This window comes from Arachis hypogaea, chromosome 16 (genome assembly GCF_003086295.3).
Source record: "Arachis hypogaea cultivar Tifrunner chromosome 16, arahy.Tifrunner.gnm2.J5K5, whole genome shotgun sequence".
Lineage (NCBI taxonomy): Eukaryota > Viridiplantae > Streptophyta > Magnoliopsida > Fabales > Fabaceae > Arachis > Arachis hypogaea.
In genome coordinates, this window is record NC_092051.1 from 20524665 (window position 1) to 20539800 (window position 15136).

Here is a 15136-nt window from a genome sequence, read left to right on the forward strand (position 1 = left end):
ACGAGTTATTTTAGATTCTAGCGGGTTATTGCTTTATATTTATAAAAAATATTTTTTAAGAATGGAAAAATGATAAAACCATCAGATTACGTTTTATTTTTTGTTCCATATTTAATCAGAATATTTCATTGACCAAGAATTCTAATTAGTATATATTGATTGATATATTATATTACACCAATTCTATACTACAAGTGTTATTAGAGGTGAAAACTCAGGTGCAGTCAACTTCACGTAAAATTGATAAAATTGATAACCGAAAGTTATTAAATAAAAATTTAATTAAATTAGTTAAATTATTTAACCTTCTCAACTATTAAGTATTAACTTTACGTGCCCTTTTGACCGTAATAAGACTCAGTTTGCTAATGAATCTCTTTATTGGTTTGAGAGGAGCCTCATATGACCTCTATTATTCCGGCTCTCGATTCAGAGAGGAAATGCGCATTTGTATCATTTTGGAGTCCCCATTTGGATGATCTACAGTGGCAGCGTCCGCTCTAAGAGATTGAAGCTTGGCCGATGGGAGTAGGAGGCCATACTCGGATAGAGAAGCCAGTGATTAAGTTATTGACTTTCCTGACCAGAGAAAGAAGTAAGCAGAAAGCTCATCTTCTTTTCTTGGTCTTGCTATTGACTTAGACCTCGGACTGTTATTAGAATAAAGTGTTAATTCATCTAATACATATCACATTGCATGCCTTTGGAGAATATATCAAAAATATATTTGATGATGGGAAGATTATCATTAAAAATGCATCTTTGTTAAGTATGGCAATTGATAAAGGAATCGCATATTGTTTCTTACAACTTTGATTATCCAAATCCACAAACTCCACATGTGAAGAAAAGATTTTGCATGCAAGCATGATAATATCAACATAATACCCCATGCACACTTGATTCTTAGAACATCACACACGCATGATGTTACAAAGGAAAGGCATAACAGAACAGAACACATGAAATGCTTGGCATCATTATTGCATATTCAACTCTCTCATGTTTATTTAACAAGAGATTAATAGTGCTAATTACAGAAATTAAAAGCTGATATTCACAAATCACCAAAGCAGGCTTCATGTTCATCAGCCACTGCCTTATCACTGTCCATAAAACCACCACCACAACCACCGCAACCACCACCACAACCGCCACACCCACCACTCTTATTCATGTTCTCACCTCCACATCCCCCTGCACCACAACCGCCACAACCACCACTCTTTACCATGCTACCACACCCTCCACCGCAACCACCACAACCGCCACCACAACCTCCGCAGCCACCACTCTCTACCATACTTCCACACCCTCCCCCCGCAACCAGCACCACAACCACTTCCGCAGCCGCTACTCTTTACCATGTTTCCACATCCTCCTCCACAGCCTCCGCCACAACCAGAACCACACCCAACACCACTTCTAACCATATTTCCACACCCGCCACCACAAGCACCAGCACCGCAGCCTCCACAGCCACCACTCTTTACTTCATTGTTCCCAAAGCCTCCAGCCGAGCCTCCAAGTTTTTTTGTCAACCCTGCAGCATCTCCACTTGACAATACATTATTGATGTTTGAGTCCACTCCCTTCAGCTCTATCTTATCTTTTGCCTCATCTGAACCATTCACCTTCAGATCTTTGCTCTTAGCAATGATGCCTTCAAACCCTTCTTTCTTCATCATGTTAGAAGCAACGAAAGCCAATATGATCCCAGGCAACACCATCCATTTTTCTTTAGCCTGTTCAATTTTACACACAGGTTAATATAAAATAATGGGACATTTTTATGTGCATTCTTGTGTATATAGTAGTATATTTCATCTAATATACAATAAAAAAGGTGAATACTACAATGAAGACTTTATAATTGTTTTCGTGTGAAAATATATTCTTTTGATCCTTGGACGATGGATTGTATAATTAGATTTTAATATTTATAAAAATGTTGCCTTTGTTTAAAATGTGGCTAAATAAATAAATCATACTTTTAAATAAAATATCTTCATAAGAAGATGTTTTTGTTATATTCATTTGAGTAGTTGCCATAAAAAAATATATACTTATTTATTCTCGTATGCCAAGTTAAAACATACTCTTCTATAGGATAATGTTTCAGACCCATATAAGATAGGTTTGACGTATGTCAAGTTGGTGCCTGATGGGTACGAAATCGGATAAGTATAAATAATACATTTCTTAAATTGTTTGGAGCACTCATCACTTGATAGCTTGAAGAATATTTAATCAAATTGAATGATGTGCCTTAGCATGAGGGTATGGTACCATGACAATTCTTGATCTCAAGTCAAGCAATGCTACTGCTTTGCCATAAGGATCTTCTGTGGAGAATTCGACTGCGGTTAACAAGCCCGTTTCATTTGCTTGTTTCCTATGGTGCCTAGCTTCATAGTCTAGCTTTCTTCCTGGGAAGAGCTTCACCTGTACCAGAAATCACAAGAGTTAGTGATCAGTTTCTCATAGATTTCAAATCCATCACCACGTTCAACTTCACTGAACAAGGCTATCATGAAATAATGTAAATCGGAGTGAGGTAACCCAATCAATGGATACACTTAAGCATGCAAATCTTGTTTGCCGTCAAGAAAGTATGACAGACTTGTTTCACTAAATAGGGTCAACTACATGGATCAAACAACACTAAAGTTTCCCTGCATGCCAATATATTTTACAAACAAATGATTTTGAATAAATACATACCATCGTGGAGCCAGTAAGCTCAAAGAGATGATCATCATTTTTTATTTTCTTAAACAACCAGAGCTTGTTCATAACAGACCATCCATCTTCCGTTGAGTTAGCTAGAACTCGAGTTTCACCGGAATTCATAAGGCCAACAACCTCCTTTCCTATACTTCCTGTGTTTTCTGAGTCCTTCAAGTCCCTTCAATATAATAATAAGTGAGAAGGCCCACTAATATTGTTTGTTGCCGAACCAAATTTTATTGGAAATCATATGGAAAAATGATCTCATTGTTCGAATTGGCGGCATAACCATGAGGAATCAATGCATGCATTTATTTCAAGTAGTTCCTAAACTGTACCTCATTAGAAGGCTTATGAATGTGGTGCCAGTTTCATCTGTGGCATGAGTCCAGCTCTTGGCATGGCGAGCCCTAACAGAAAGATTGAAGAAACATGCATTTTTCGAAAATGGGGATGACTGAGTCATTTCAAGCACATATGGAGCAGAAACTGGGACAGTAAAGGAGATGGCTACTCTTAACATGATTGGCTTTGAGCTAATTGTACTAGAACATGGTACCAACTCCAACCATTTCTCAACAGAGAGTTGTGAAACTGGGTCTAGATAGTCTTTCATGGGGAATGAAGTAGATCCCAATGTCTTTGCTGATCTTCTAATTGCTATGCTAGAAGAAGAATGTGACATGAGCTCAAAATGTAGCTCCCCTGTAGTTGCTCACACTGGAATGATGCAACTTGTTTTTCTTTAGATTCTGACAAAATACTTAGTCTCCTTTTAGCATTAAGAAATGCATCAGGCTGTGATTTGGAAAATATGACATGAAGACCTCTTTCTTGTCCCTCGGGTAAGTTTTTAACCCCAACAAACTCTAACAGAACCTGAAAAATAATTCAGGCATAAATTACATCTACAAGAACGTAATTCTAAGGTCGAGTTTATGCTTTCCCCATTTCAAAATCTCTGTCAATTTAAGCAAAGTAGTTAAGTGAAATATCAATGTATAAAGTACCTCCACGATTTTCCGATATTGTAGCAAATTTTCATGCGGATTTTCATCTGAAGGAACAACCTTCTTGTACCAAATGTGTTTTCCCACTGTTTTGTTGTTCCAGAAAAACCATTATCCAGTTTCCGTCCTTTAGTTCTGTCTGAGTCTGTATCATCATGTTCCAGTACTTTTCCAAGTGCTTTGTTGAGGTCTTTACAATAAGAAGCTGGATGTAACTGGTGAGAGTGCCAGATTAGGTCGATGTCGTAAGTCGGAACACAGAAGCGCTTGATACCCTTCTCCTTGTTGCTCTTGATAAGATACAGGAAGCCTTTGTACCTGGCCACGGCTTCCCTGATGAACAGATCATTTTTCATGTGGGGTCTTGATACCTTTCACGAAGGAGAAATATAGGATCCATTCAGAAGATAAACGTTTTATGAACTTTCAATGAACAATAATTGACCATTAATAAAAGAAACTACAAAATAAAAAAATTCCCAAAACCACTTGTTATTCAACTAGAAATAGACCAACCAGTGACTTGTGGACTAATCTCATTTGGTAACTATCTCATGACAGAAATATAGAGATACTAGAAGACATAAATCTGTTCCGAACAGAATACATATATAAAAAGCAAGGGAAACATCTCTATCTTGGGACAAAATTTTCCCAAATTTGTGGTTACTCAAAAACCTGAGACTAGAAATAGACAACAACACGAATTCTCCATTACCTGGTAAAAGAATGGACTCTGCCTCTTGGCAGCTGAAACCAGATCATATTTGGTGTATTTTGCAAGACTTGAAATACACGAATGGAGTGAGACAAGGATTGTGTTTTGGATGAATTTCTTGAGAGAATCATCTCTCAGCGTCAATATATATATATATATATATATATATATATATATATATATATATACATAGGTACAGAAATAAAATCCCTTAATACTAGGAGATACAACAGAATCAGATATCTAAAAACAGAAACTATATCAAATCAAAATAACTTATATAAAGCCTATATCTCTAATATGATATTCAACACTCCCCCTCAAGCTGGAGCATATAAATCATATGCACCAAGCTTGTTACATATGTATTGTATCCGAGGACCCCGGAGAGCTTTGGTGAAAATATCTGCAAGTTGATCGTTGGAGTTGACAAAGGCTGTTACTATTTCTCCACTTTGCAACTTCTCCCTTATGAAATGGCAATCAATCTCTATGTGCTTGGTCCGTTCATGAAACACAGGGTTGGAAGCAATATGTAAGGCAGCTTAATTATCGAACACCAGTTCCATCTTACTCGGCTCACAAAATTTAAGTTCCTTAACTAATTGCTTCAACCATATAAGTTCACATGTGGCAAGTGTCATAGCTCTATATTTAGCTTCCGCACTAGATCTTGCTACAACATTTTGCTTCTTACTTTTCCAAGATATCAAGTTTCCACCAATAAAAACATAATAACCAGATGTAGAACGTCTATCAGATGGAGATCCTACCCAATCTGCATCAGTATACCCAACAATCTGGTTATGTCCTTTATCTTCATACAACAAACCTTTTCCTGGACCACCTTTGATATATCTAAGGACTCTAACAGCTGCGTCCCAATGACTATCGCATGGGGAGTCAAGAAACTGACTTAGGATACTTGTGGCAAATGAAATATCTGGCCGAGTGACTGTCAAATAATTCAATCGGCCAATTAATCTGTGATATCTACCAGGATCTGCAAGAGGTTCTCCTTGATCTGGACTAAGTTTTGTGTTGGGATCCATTGGTGCATCTACAGGTCTAGAATCCAACATTCCAGTTTCTTCAAGAATATCCAGAGCATATTTTCTCTGTGAGATACAGATCCCAGCATTAGATTGTGCCACTTCAATTCCTAGAAAATATTTTAACTTCCCCATATCCTTAGTCTGAAAGTGATCAAACAAGTGTTGTTTTAACTGAGTGATTCCCTCATGATCATCTCCAGTAATGACAATATCATCCACATAAACAACCAGATATATGGAGGTCGTGGAGGAAGAATGACGGGAGAAAACTGAATGATCTGCTTCACTCTGAATCATGCCAAATTTAGAAATAACAGCACTAAAGCGACTAAACCAAGCTCGAGGGGATTGTTTCAAGCCATATAAAGATCGGCGTAAATGACATACTAAGCCGAAAGACTCCCCCTGAGCAACAAACCCGGGAGGTTGCTCCATGTATACTTCCTCCTCGAGATCACCATGTAAGAAAGTATTTTTAATATCAAGTTGATGAAGAGGCCAATGGCGAATGACAGCCATAGAAAGAAAAAGACGAACAGAGGCCAACTTCGCAACAGGAGAGAAGGTATCACCATAGTCCAAACCAAAGATTTGAGTGTAGCCCTTAGCCACAAGGCGGGCTTTTAATCGATCAATGGTTCCATCTAAGCCGACCTTAATAGTATAGATCCAACGAAAACCCACAGTAGATTTGTCCGGTGGCAATGGAACAAGATCCCAAGTACCAGTAGAATGTAAGGCAGACATCTCCTCAATCATAGCCTGGTGCCACCCTGGATGTGAAAGAGCTTCTGCTGTTATTTTGGGTATAGAAATAGAAGACAAAGAGGAGTAAAAGCATAGTGCGAAGATGATAAACAATAGTAACTAAGAAAATTATAAATAGGATTAGGATTACGGGTGGAACGAGTACCTTGTCTGAGAGCAATAGGAGGACTACTGCTAACTCCCGAAGAAGGATCCAAGGACGGTTCAACCACGGGTTCAGGAGATGAGTTATCTTGGACTGCAGGCCGTGGGCGGCGATGATAAACCTGGAGAGGCTTTGTGGGAATAGGAGGCCCATCTAAGTACGGAACAGGAAGCACCTCCGTAATGGAAGGTAAAGTGATGTCGGGTGCAAAGAAAAAAAGGGTATTCTCAAGAAAAGTGACATCTGCAGACACGAAGAAATGATTAAGAGCTGGAGAATAACAACGATAACCCTTTTGAAATCGAGTGTACCCTAAGAAAACACATTTGATAGAACGAGCAGTTAACTTGTCTTTGCTTGGGGTAAGATCATGGATGAAACAAGTACAACTAAAGACTCGTAGTGGAAGAGAAAAAATGTGCTCATGAGGAAATAAAATGGAATGAGGAACTTGATTTTGCAAAATAGAAGAAGGCATACGATTAATTAAATAACATGCAGTCAGAACAGCCTCACCCCAAAACTTAAGGGGAACATGAGTATGGAGAATAAGAGTGCGAGCAGTTTCAATCAAGTGACGATGTTTACGCTCAGCCATACCATTCTGTTGAGGGGTATGAGGACAAGACGACTGATGTAGAATGCCTTGGGAGGACAAGTAAGACGAAAAGGGTGCTGAAAAATACTCATGAGCATTATCACTTCGTAAAATTTTAATTGAAGTTTTGAATTGGTTTTGAATTTCAGAACAGAAAGACTTGAAATGTGCAAATAATTCAGATCTGTCCTTCATTAAATATAACCAAGTGCAACGAGAAAAGTCATCAATAAAGGTGACAAAATAACGAAAACCAGAATGAGAAGTAACACGACTAGGTCCCTATACATCAGAATGAATAACAGAAAAGGGAGACGCAGCTTGTGTATTAACACGACTTGAAAAAGAACTACGAACATGTTTACCTAAATGACAAGTTTGACACTATAAGGTAGCAAGACGAGATAAACTCGGGACCATAGCTTGTAACTTCGAGAGGCTGGGATGTCCCAGGTGATAATGGACCACGTCCGGAGACTCAACAGCAGCAACAGAAGACATAGTAGTAGTGGGTAAGGCAAGCCGATACAGTCCTTGAGACTCACATCCTGTACCAATCGTCTGTTTCGTCCCTCGATCCTGCACAATGACGGAGTCATCAAAAAAGGTAACAGAACAATTAAGAAAACGAGTACGTTGGCTAATAGAAATCAAATTGAAAGGACAATTGGGCATGAAAAGAACAGATTTCAAAGGTAATGTAGGAAGAGGAGTAGCTTGACCTATTCCCTTAGCACCAATTTTAGAACCATCAGCCAAAGTGATAGAAGGAAGAAATACAGGGTGTTCAAGTTTAGAGAGGACAGAAGAAGTACCAGAAATGTGATCAGAAGCACCTGAGTCAAGGACCCCTGGTCCAAGAGAAGAGGAATGAGAGATACAAGCAACAGAATTACCAGAGTGGACCACCGAAGCAACGGGAGCAGATGTCTGCTTTGAAGCTTGGTACTTGAGAAACTCATCATAATTAATGCCAGAGACAAATATCCCTTGTGGTTGTGCGGCGGAGTGAATGTCAGATGGCTCATTAGTTTGGACAACATTAGCTACCTTGGTAGGACGACCATGGAGAGCATAACATTTATCCTGAGTATGACCAATCCTATGGCTATAGGTACAACTAGGGCGAGTACAATTACCACGACCATTACCACGACCCCCACGGTCGCTGCGAGTGGGCACTTGAAAGGACACTTGAGAAGAAGATTGGGATGCCAATTCAGTTTGGTCAAAAGTATGGGTCTCAAGAGAGGGGCCGGATTGCAAGAGTCGTGCAAATACGTCCTCAAGGGAAGGAATGGGTGAGGTGCCCAATATTTGCTGTCGAAGAGATTCAAGTTCAACTGGCAACCCAAGTAACGTAAGTACCAAAAACAGCTTCCCCTGTTGAGCATGATGGTCATCAGCATTAGACACATAGGGAAGGAGAGTCGAAAACTCTTCCTTGACAGCTTCCACAGCCCCAACATAAGATTCCATATCAGTTCTTTGAAGCTGTAAACTACACAGCTTCTTAGCAACATGGTAAAGTCTTGCAATATCATTAGTGTCTAAAGCTTTAGCATGGTCCCACACCTTTTTACAAGTTTTGTAAGCCCGAAACATAGTCAGCTTTGGTGGATCAATGGTCTGCCACATAAGGTTACATAGCTGGGCATCAATCTTCTTCCAAGTGGTTTTGTCAGCGGTGCGAACATCATCAACAGATTTAGTAAGGTGGTCTTCATAGCCTTGGCCCATGAACCAAAGTTCCACAGAATCAGCCCAAGAAAGGTAATTTTTGGCACCCATCAATTTTTCAAAGGTCATTGTAGTGGTTCCAGAAACAACAGATGTTAGAACAATCGGTTTGCCACCATTGGAGTTGGTGTCGGGGGTTACCTTAGAAGACATGATGGCAGATACTCAGAAACGGCTAGAAAACACCTGTAGAAGGGAAACGAGGGCCGGAAAAAGCATGGGCAGCGGAGCGTGACGTTCACGCGCATCTGGAGCGGAGGCGCGTGAGGACCACGCGCAGGAAAAGGGGCGGCGCGTGTCGGCGCGTGCGGCGGTTGACAGCGGTGAAATTTTGGGGACAGGCCGAACTTGGCTTTTCGGTTCTAATTCTGGAGTTGCTTTGGAGTGGGTCTGATGTTTGACAAGGTTTTGGCCGGAAAAACAGTTTCTGACGAAGAGACACAGCTGATAGTGTCAGCTGGTGGGAAAAGGGAACACGACTGAGAGATTGCAGCCGAAAAAGAAGAAAAACAAATAGAAACCAGAGCCAGGTCGGAACCCGCTTTGATACCAACTTGAAATACACGAATGGAGTGAGACAAGGATTGTGTTTTGGATGAATTCCTTGAGAGAATCATCTCTCAGCGTCAATATATATATATATAAACTCCCTTAATACTAGGAGATACAATAGAATCAGATATCTAAAAATAGAAACTATATCAAAACATAATAACTTATATAAAGCCTATATCTCAAATCTGATATTCAACAGCAAGACTTGAAATCCTTTCAGAGATATCCTCTGGAAGAAGGTTAGTCAAATCAACATTGTAGGGCTCATTAGGATACATTTTATTCCATATTTCTTCAGTTTGCCTGCTACAAACTCCTTCAACAGTGGAGACAACACCAAAGTTGTCGAGTATCCGACAGTAAAGTTCCTCGCAGTCAGACTTGTATCTTCCTATGGAATAGAACCAAAACATTATAATTAGCATCTATATTCCATCAAACAATCAGGAACATGTAAATATTTTTCTGGTCTGAAACGCTACCGGGTTTAGCTTGTGACAGTGCCAAACCCATTCATAGTCAAGAGAACTACCAAAGGCCCTTCAAAGGTCCGAGACTGAGAATGTTTCGCGAGCAAGGGAAGCCAACAAGCATTGTACCTAGTTATTCATTTTCATTGAGTTAAACTAGACGAGCAAACCAAGAGTTTGAAGTTTAAATCCTTTCTCATAGGAAAAATATCAAACAGCTGGTAGATGTGAAACTCCATAAACAGCAAGGGAAACAAATAAATATAATCAGAGAATGTTCACCTATAGATTGCCCTGTCAAGAGCAGAACCATCATAGAGGTGACGATTCCTATCTACAGCTGCAAGGAACTGAAGCTATTTTTTTTGTAGCGGCTTCAAGGTCCACACTTACTGCAATCCACTATAATTCTTGCTGTGGTTCCATTCTCTCAATTCAACCTGCAAAACACACTCTCTTTCAGAAACAATCTGGTATAAACTTCAACTGTTAATATACTTTAAGACATATTAGTCAACCATATATGTCATCAAAACTGAAAATTGATCAGATTCTTGTGTTATCAGAAGGAATGGTACCAGACAATGAATGTGGCAAATTCAGATTAAAAAGAGACCTTGTATCACAATTCAGAAGTTGGTCAACCAGAAAGATTAGAGTGAAAAAGAAAGGGACCTAATTTGCAAAACCTTTGTGACCAAAACTTAAAAAAGAGTGTGTTCCTGTTAAGATAAAACACTATGATCATCCACTATGTATCAAGTCAATTGGTTTTTTATTTTGAATCACTACTACAAGAAATAAATAAATAAACAAATAAAAACAATTGACTCATATTTCTTTCCGTTAACAGTTACATACCTGGAAAGTGGAAACAACAAAGGCAAAGAAGGTGTTGGTTCTTGTACAGAAATTTGCTGAAGGAAAATGTGTTTATGCAACAGCTTTTATATATGGAAAAGTATGAGGAACCAATGCTCTTATTATACAATGCATACAATGGGGTTTAATTGAAATTAAAATTAAATTATGGGTAATAGGGGTTTAATTGAAATTAATATTGAATTATGGTTACAATCATTAATTATGAAGATTTGCTAATTTGAATGGTTCAAAAAATTAGGATTCAGTTAAACCAAAACATAAACCATGATCATTTCTCTATGAACGGCGCCGACACAACCAAGAACGCAACCCCTCTCGCCGACGTTACTATCTCATCTTCTCACTGGCTCGTGTGTTATCACCGGAAGTCGCTCCCGGAGACGTCGAGGTCCGCAGTGGTGAACGCCCAGAAGCGCATTTCCAGCGTGTGGCTCCTTCTAGCGGCACCGCATCAAGTCCACCTGCCTAGCCAGCCTGTGGTCTATTCGGTTTATTCATCGTGCAAGATAAAGGAGTTAATATTGTCTCCTCTTTGATATGTCCATCACCGCGTGGTAGTGCGTAAATGGCATGTAAGGTCGTGCAGTCTCTGTGTCATGTTCCATCATCCATTCCTTACCACAATCCATTGAAACCACCGGAGGAAGCTCCAGAACATTTTTTCGCTGACGGTCAGCAGCCTAATAAAGTGAGAATGGTCCATTGAATTTTTCACCATGGATGCTTATTTATATAAGATTTAGATGTTCATCTTTGCATGGAGGATATGAGTGCATTAATGAGTCATGGAATATTAATATGAAAATTTAAACCAGCATGTATAAGCAATTTATTTGGTACACTGGACACGTGGCTAGTTTAGAAGTAATCACCCATGATGTGCTTGATGCCTAGAGAATAAAACGATGAGGAGATTATTATATTGCTAAATATAATAAGATAAAACTAACTGCATTGTTATTGTTAAGACTTTTCCCGAAAATGTAAGCTAAATAGAATAATAAGAGTCATGCATGTTTAGATACATATTATATATATGAGTATACATGATAGATGGCATATGCATTAAAAATGCCACTTTAGTGACATTGGATTCACAAACTCAGTAATGAAATTAGTGCATGTTGGTTGTATGTGCTGCTTTTTGATATCGGTGGTACACAATGTGATGTAGCACAGAGAATATTAGTAGTTAAAATGCTTATATAATAGGTTAAATATAATAGTTTCTATCAATAGGTGAGACTGATGCATTTTTTTCTAAATTAATATGGGTAGGATGATGCGGTCCAGTTATATTTTTGTATCTTTATATATGGAGCTTGGAAAGGATTTTTGTGCATCTCATTTACTAGTGGATTATCTAAATAGTTTTCATGAATCTGATTTTCGGTGTTTGTTTTCGTGATTATAGGCCATGCCAAGATTGGATGTTACTGAGGTTGGAAGTGAAGAGATGGATATTTGTTACGAGGTTTGGATTCTAGTTTCATCCTGTATTATAATGCTTGGGGCAATAACCATCGTGATTTTACATTTTGTTCGTTTATTTTGCGATTATAGGACATGCCGCTTTTGGATCTTTTGCAGGTTAGAAGTGAAGAGATGGATTATGGTCACCAGGTTTGGTCTCAAGTTTAACTTTTGCTAGTCCTGAACCGCATGGTTGATTTGAACATTAACGGTTTTGTTTTATTTTTTTTAATAAATTTGATACTTAGGTACCGGACCACGATGGCCTTCGGAAAGATGAAATACCATGTGTTGGAATGCGGTTTGAGCAATTGCAAATGGCTCATGAATTCTATGTGACATACGTGAAGAAAGTCAGGTTTGCTACTAAGATACGGACGACAACCTGTGATAAGATTACAAATCAACCCATTAACCAAGCTATTCACTATAATAGGGATGGGTTTTGTGTGTCTCGTGTCAAAGCGTCAACGCGGAAGAACAGGATCTCAGCCGCTGGATGCAAGGCAATGATATACGTGAAGTTTGACAAGGAGACGCAAGACTGGTTTTTCTTCAAGGTGGAATTGAGTCACTCGCACCCATGTTCAGCGAGAAAGACGGTGCACTACCATGAGTATAGGAAGCTGACCATGCATGCGAAGTGCGTGATCAAGGATAATGATGAGGCTGGGATTCGACCAAACAAGACTTTCCTAGTTTTGGCAAATGAGTCTGGGGGCCCATCTAACCTGGGATACTCAGAAAAGGATTTACGAAACTTTATTATAGCTAGGCTCCGAACCAGCAACGTCAACGTGGATGTCAGAGAGATGATGAACTATTTCATAAGAATGAAGGGCATCAATCCAAACTTCTTCTACGTGGTGAATTTGGACGATGAGTGTAAATTTCGGAGTGCAGTATGGGTGGATGCAAGGTGTAGGGCGTCGTACGAATATTATGGAGATGTTGTGTCACTTGATAGCACATACAGCACAAACAAGTATGGAGTAATTACTATGGGGTTAGTTTTCTTCTTTTTTTTTCCTAGTTTGGTCATGACTGATATTTGTTTTTTGTCGCTGTTTTTCCATTTAGGCATGGATTATCGTTTGCGTCGTTCGTTGGTGTCAACCACCATGGTAAGTCGACCATCCTTGGTTGTGCTCTTATTGGAAATGAGGAAATTCCAAGTTATCAGTGGGTTTTCTGCCAATGGGTCAAGTGCATGGGAACTGCTCCACAGCTGATCATTACGATCAATGCAAATCCATTTCTCGTGCAATAAAAAATGTGTTACCCGATACACGCCATCGGTGGTGCATCTGGCACATTACGAAGAAGTTACCGCACAAGTTTGGAGGTTATCGCCGGTACAGAGAGTTATATGATGAGTTTAATGATATTGTGTGGAACTCTCGGACCGAGAAGTCATTTGAGGATAACTGGTATGAATTCATAGACGAACACAACTTACATAACAACACATGGCTGTCAGGTCTGTTAGTGTACAATTATTTTTTGCTCAATAATTGAAATCTTTTTGGTAGATGGCTTTATATGATTTAATAAAAAGTTTATCTTTCTTTATATAAACCTCTTTGATGATCGACGCATGTGGGTCCCAATATTCTTCAAGGGTGAATTTTGGGCGGCCATGAGGAGCACACAAAGGAGTGAGAGCATGCACTCATTCTACGGAAATTTCTTACATAGTCGGACTAGCTTGGTCTAATTTGTTCACGAATATGACAATGTGCTTGGAATTAAGGAGCAAAGGGAATTGGAGGATGATGCAGTAGACTCGAGAGGGGTTATCCCTTGTGCAACGACCTCACCTATGGAGAGACAATTTTAGCAGGAGTACACTACATGCATATTTAGGAATGTTCAAATTGAGTTTGTCAAGAAGGCTATTGTAGAGTCTCTGTTGTTGCTGAAGAGGGGCCAGTGGTATGCATGAAGGTTGAAGAGGAAAAACTAGTGAATGATACTATTCTTTGTGTTCCGTACGACATCCACTTTGATCGATCCACACAGGAGGTTCGTTGTGAGTGCAATCTATTTGAGAATTCAGGAGTGTTATGCTGTCATTGTCTTGAAGTCTTCCATTCTTACAGGGTGTATAAAGTACCTAATCAATATGTTCTCCCTCGTTGGAGCAAGAACATAAAGCGCAAGCATACTTATGTCAAGAGTAGTCATGACGTCAGTCGGTCGGATGAGAGTCATGTTACATTCAGGGGACTATGTGCACACTTCTACAATATTGCTCAGGATTTTGTAAACAATGATGAAGAAACAGCCTTGCTTCACGCTGCTCTGGAAGAAACAAGAGCTAAGTTGATTGCTCACCGTGTCAAGAAGAGGTCCGAGACTGTGGCGGACTCCCACAACAATAGTGGCTCAATAAGTTCGAACGTTGCCGATGTGATGGACATCCAAGCCCCATCGAAGGTAAACACAAAGGGCCGACCAAAGAGTAAGAGGCTCGGCGCTGCCTGGAGAAGTCATTTAAAAAATCTGCTCGGAGGAAAAACAAGCATGACCCCCCGGTAAATGTGTGTATCAACCTCGACCCAGCATCTTTATTTGGTATAGTACTATGGAAGTAGTTAACTGTGGACCTTTTGTTTTGTTAACCAGGTGGTTTGTCCGAAGTCAACTCAAGATGTAAGATTCGATGGTGTTGTAGGCCTGGCTGATCCCGAACAAGTTGGTGGCTTCATGTCTTTGTTAAGCTCCTTTAGAAAAAGTTAAGATTTGTTATACAATGTATTCATTTTTTTTTTCAATATTAGTGGAAGAGGCTGGTTTCATGGGGTAAACATATAGGGTTTAAGTTTCTATGCAGTTGATCAGAGAATACGATTGGATTGATTACATGAAGCATGTTAATGTCACCCGAGTGAACCTTTTTGCGTTATTTTATTCCAATGAATTGAATGCATAATGAGTATATACCATGGTTTTCCTTTTATTTTGGAGTATCGGTATTCACCCTAAG

The 15136-nt window shown here is 39.3% G+C and overlaps 1 protein-coding gene and 1 pseudogene across 1 annotated transcript; one reads left to right on the plus strand and one right to left on the minus strand.

Moving 5' to 3' along the window:
* Positions 1-765: 765 nt before the first annotated feature.
* On the minus strand, positions 766-9732 carry LOC112756813 (glycine-rich domain-containing protein 1-like; annotated as a pseudogene).
* Positions 9733-11239: 1507 nt separating this feature from the next.
* On the plus strand, positions 11240-14987 carry LOC140180036 (protein FAR1-RELATED SEQUENCE 6-like). The gene is made up of 9 exons (XM_072220419.1): positions 11240-11362; positions 12089-12148; positions 12238-12297; positions 12396-13132; positions 13228-13271; positions 13331-13577; positions 14250-14586; positions 14776-14844; positions 14931-14987. Exons 1-9 carry the CDS (start codon positions 11240-11242, stop codon positions 14985-14987), a joined length of 1734 nt encoding a protein of 577 aa, XP_072076520.1.
* Positions 14988-15136: the final 149 nt, after the last annotated feature.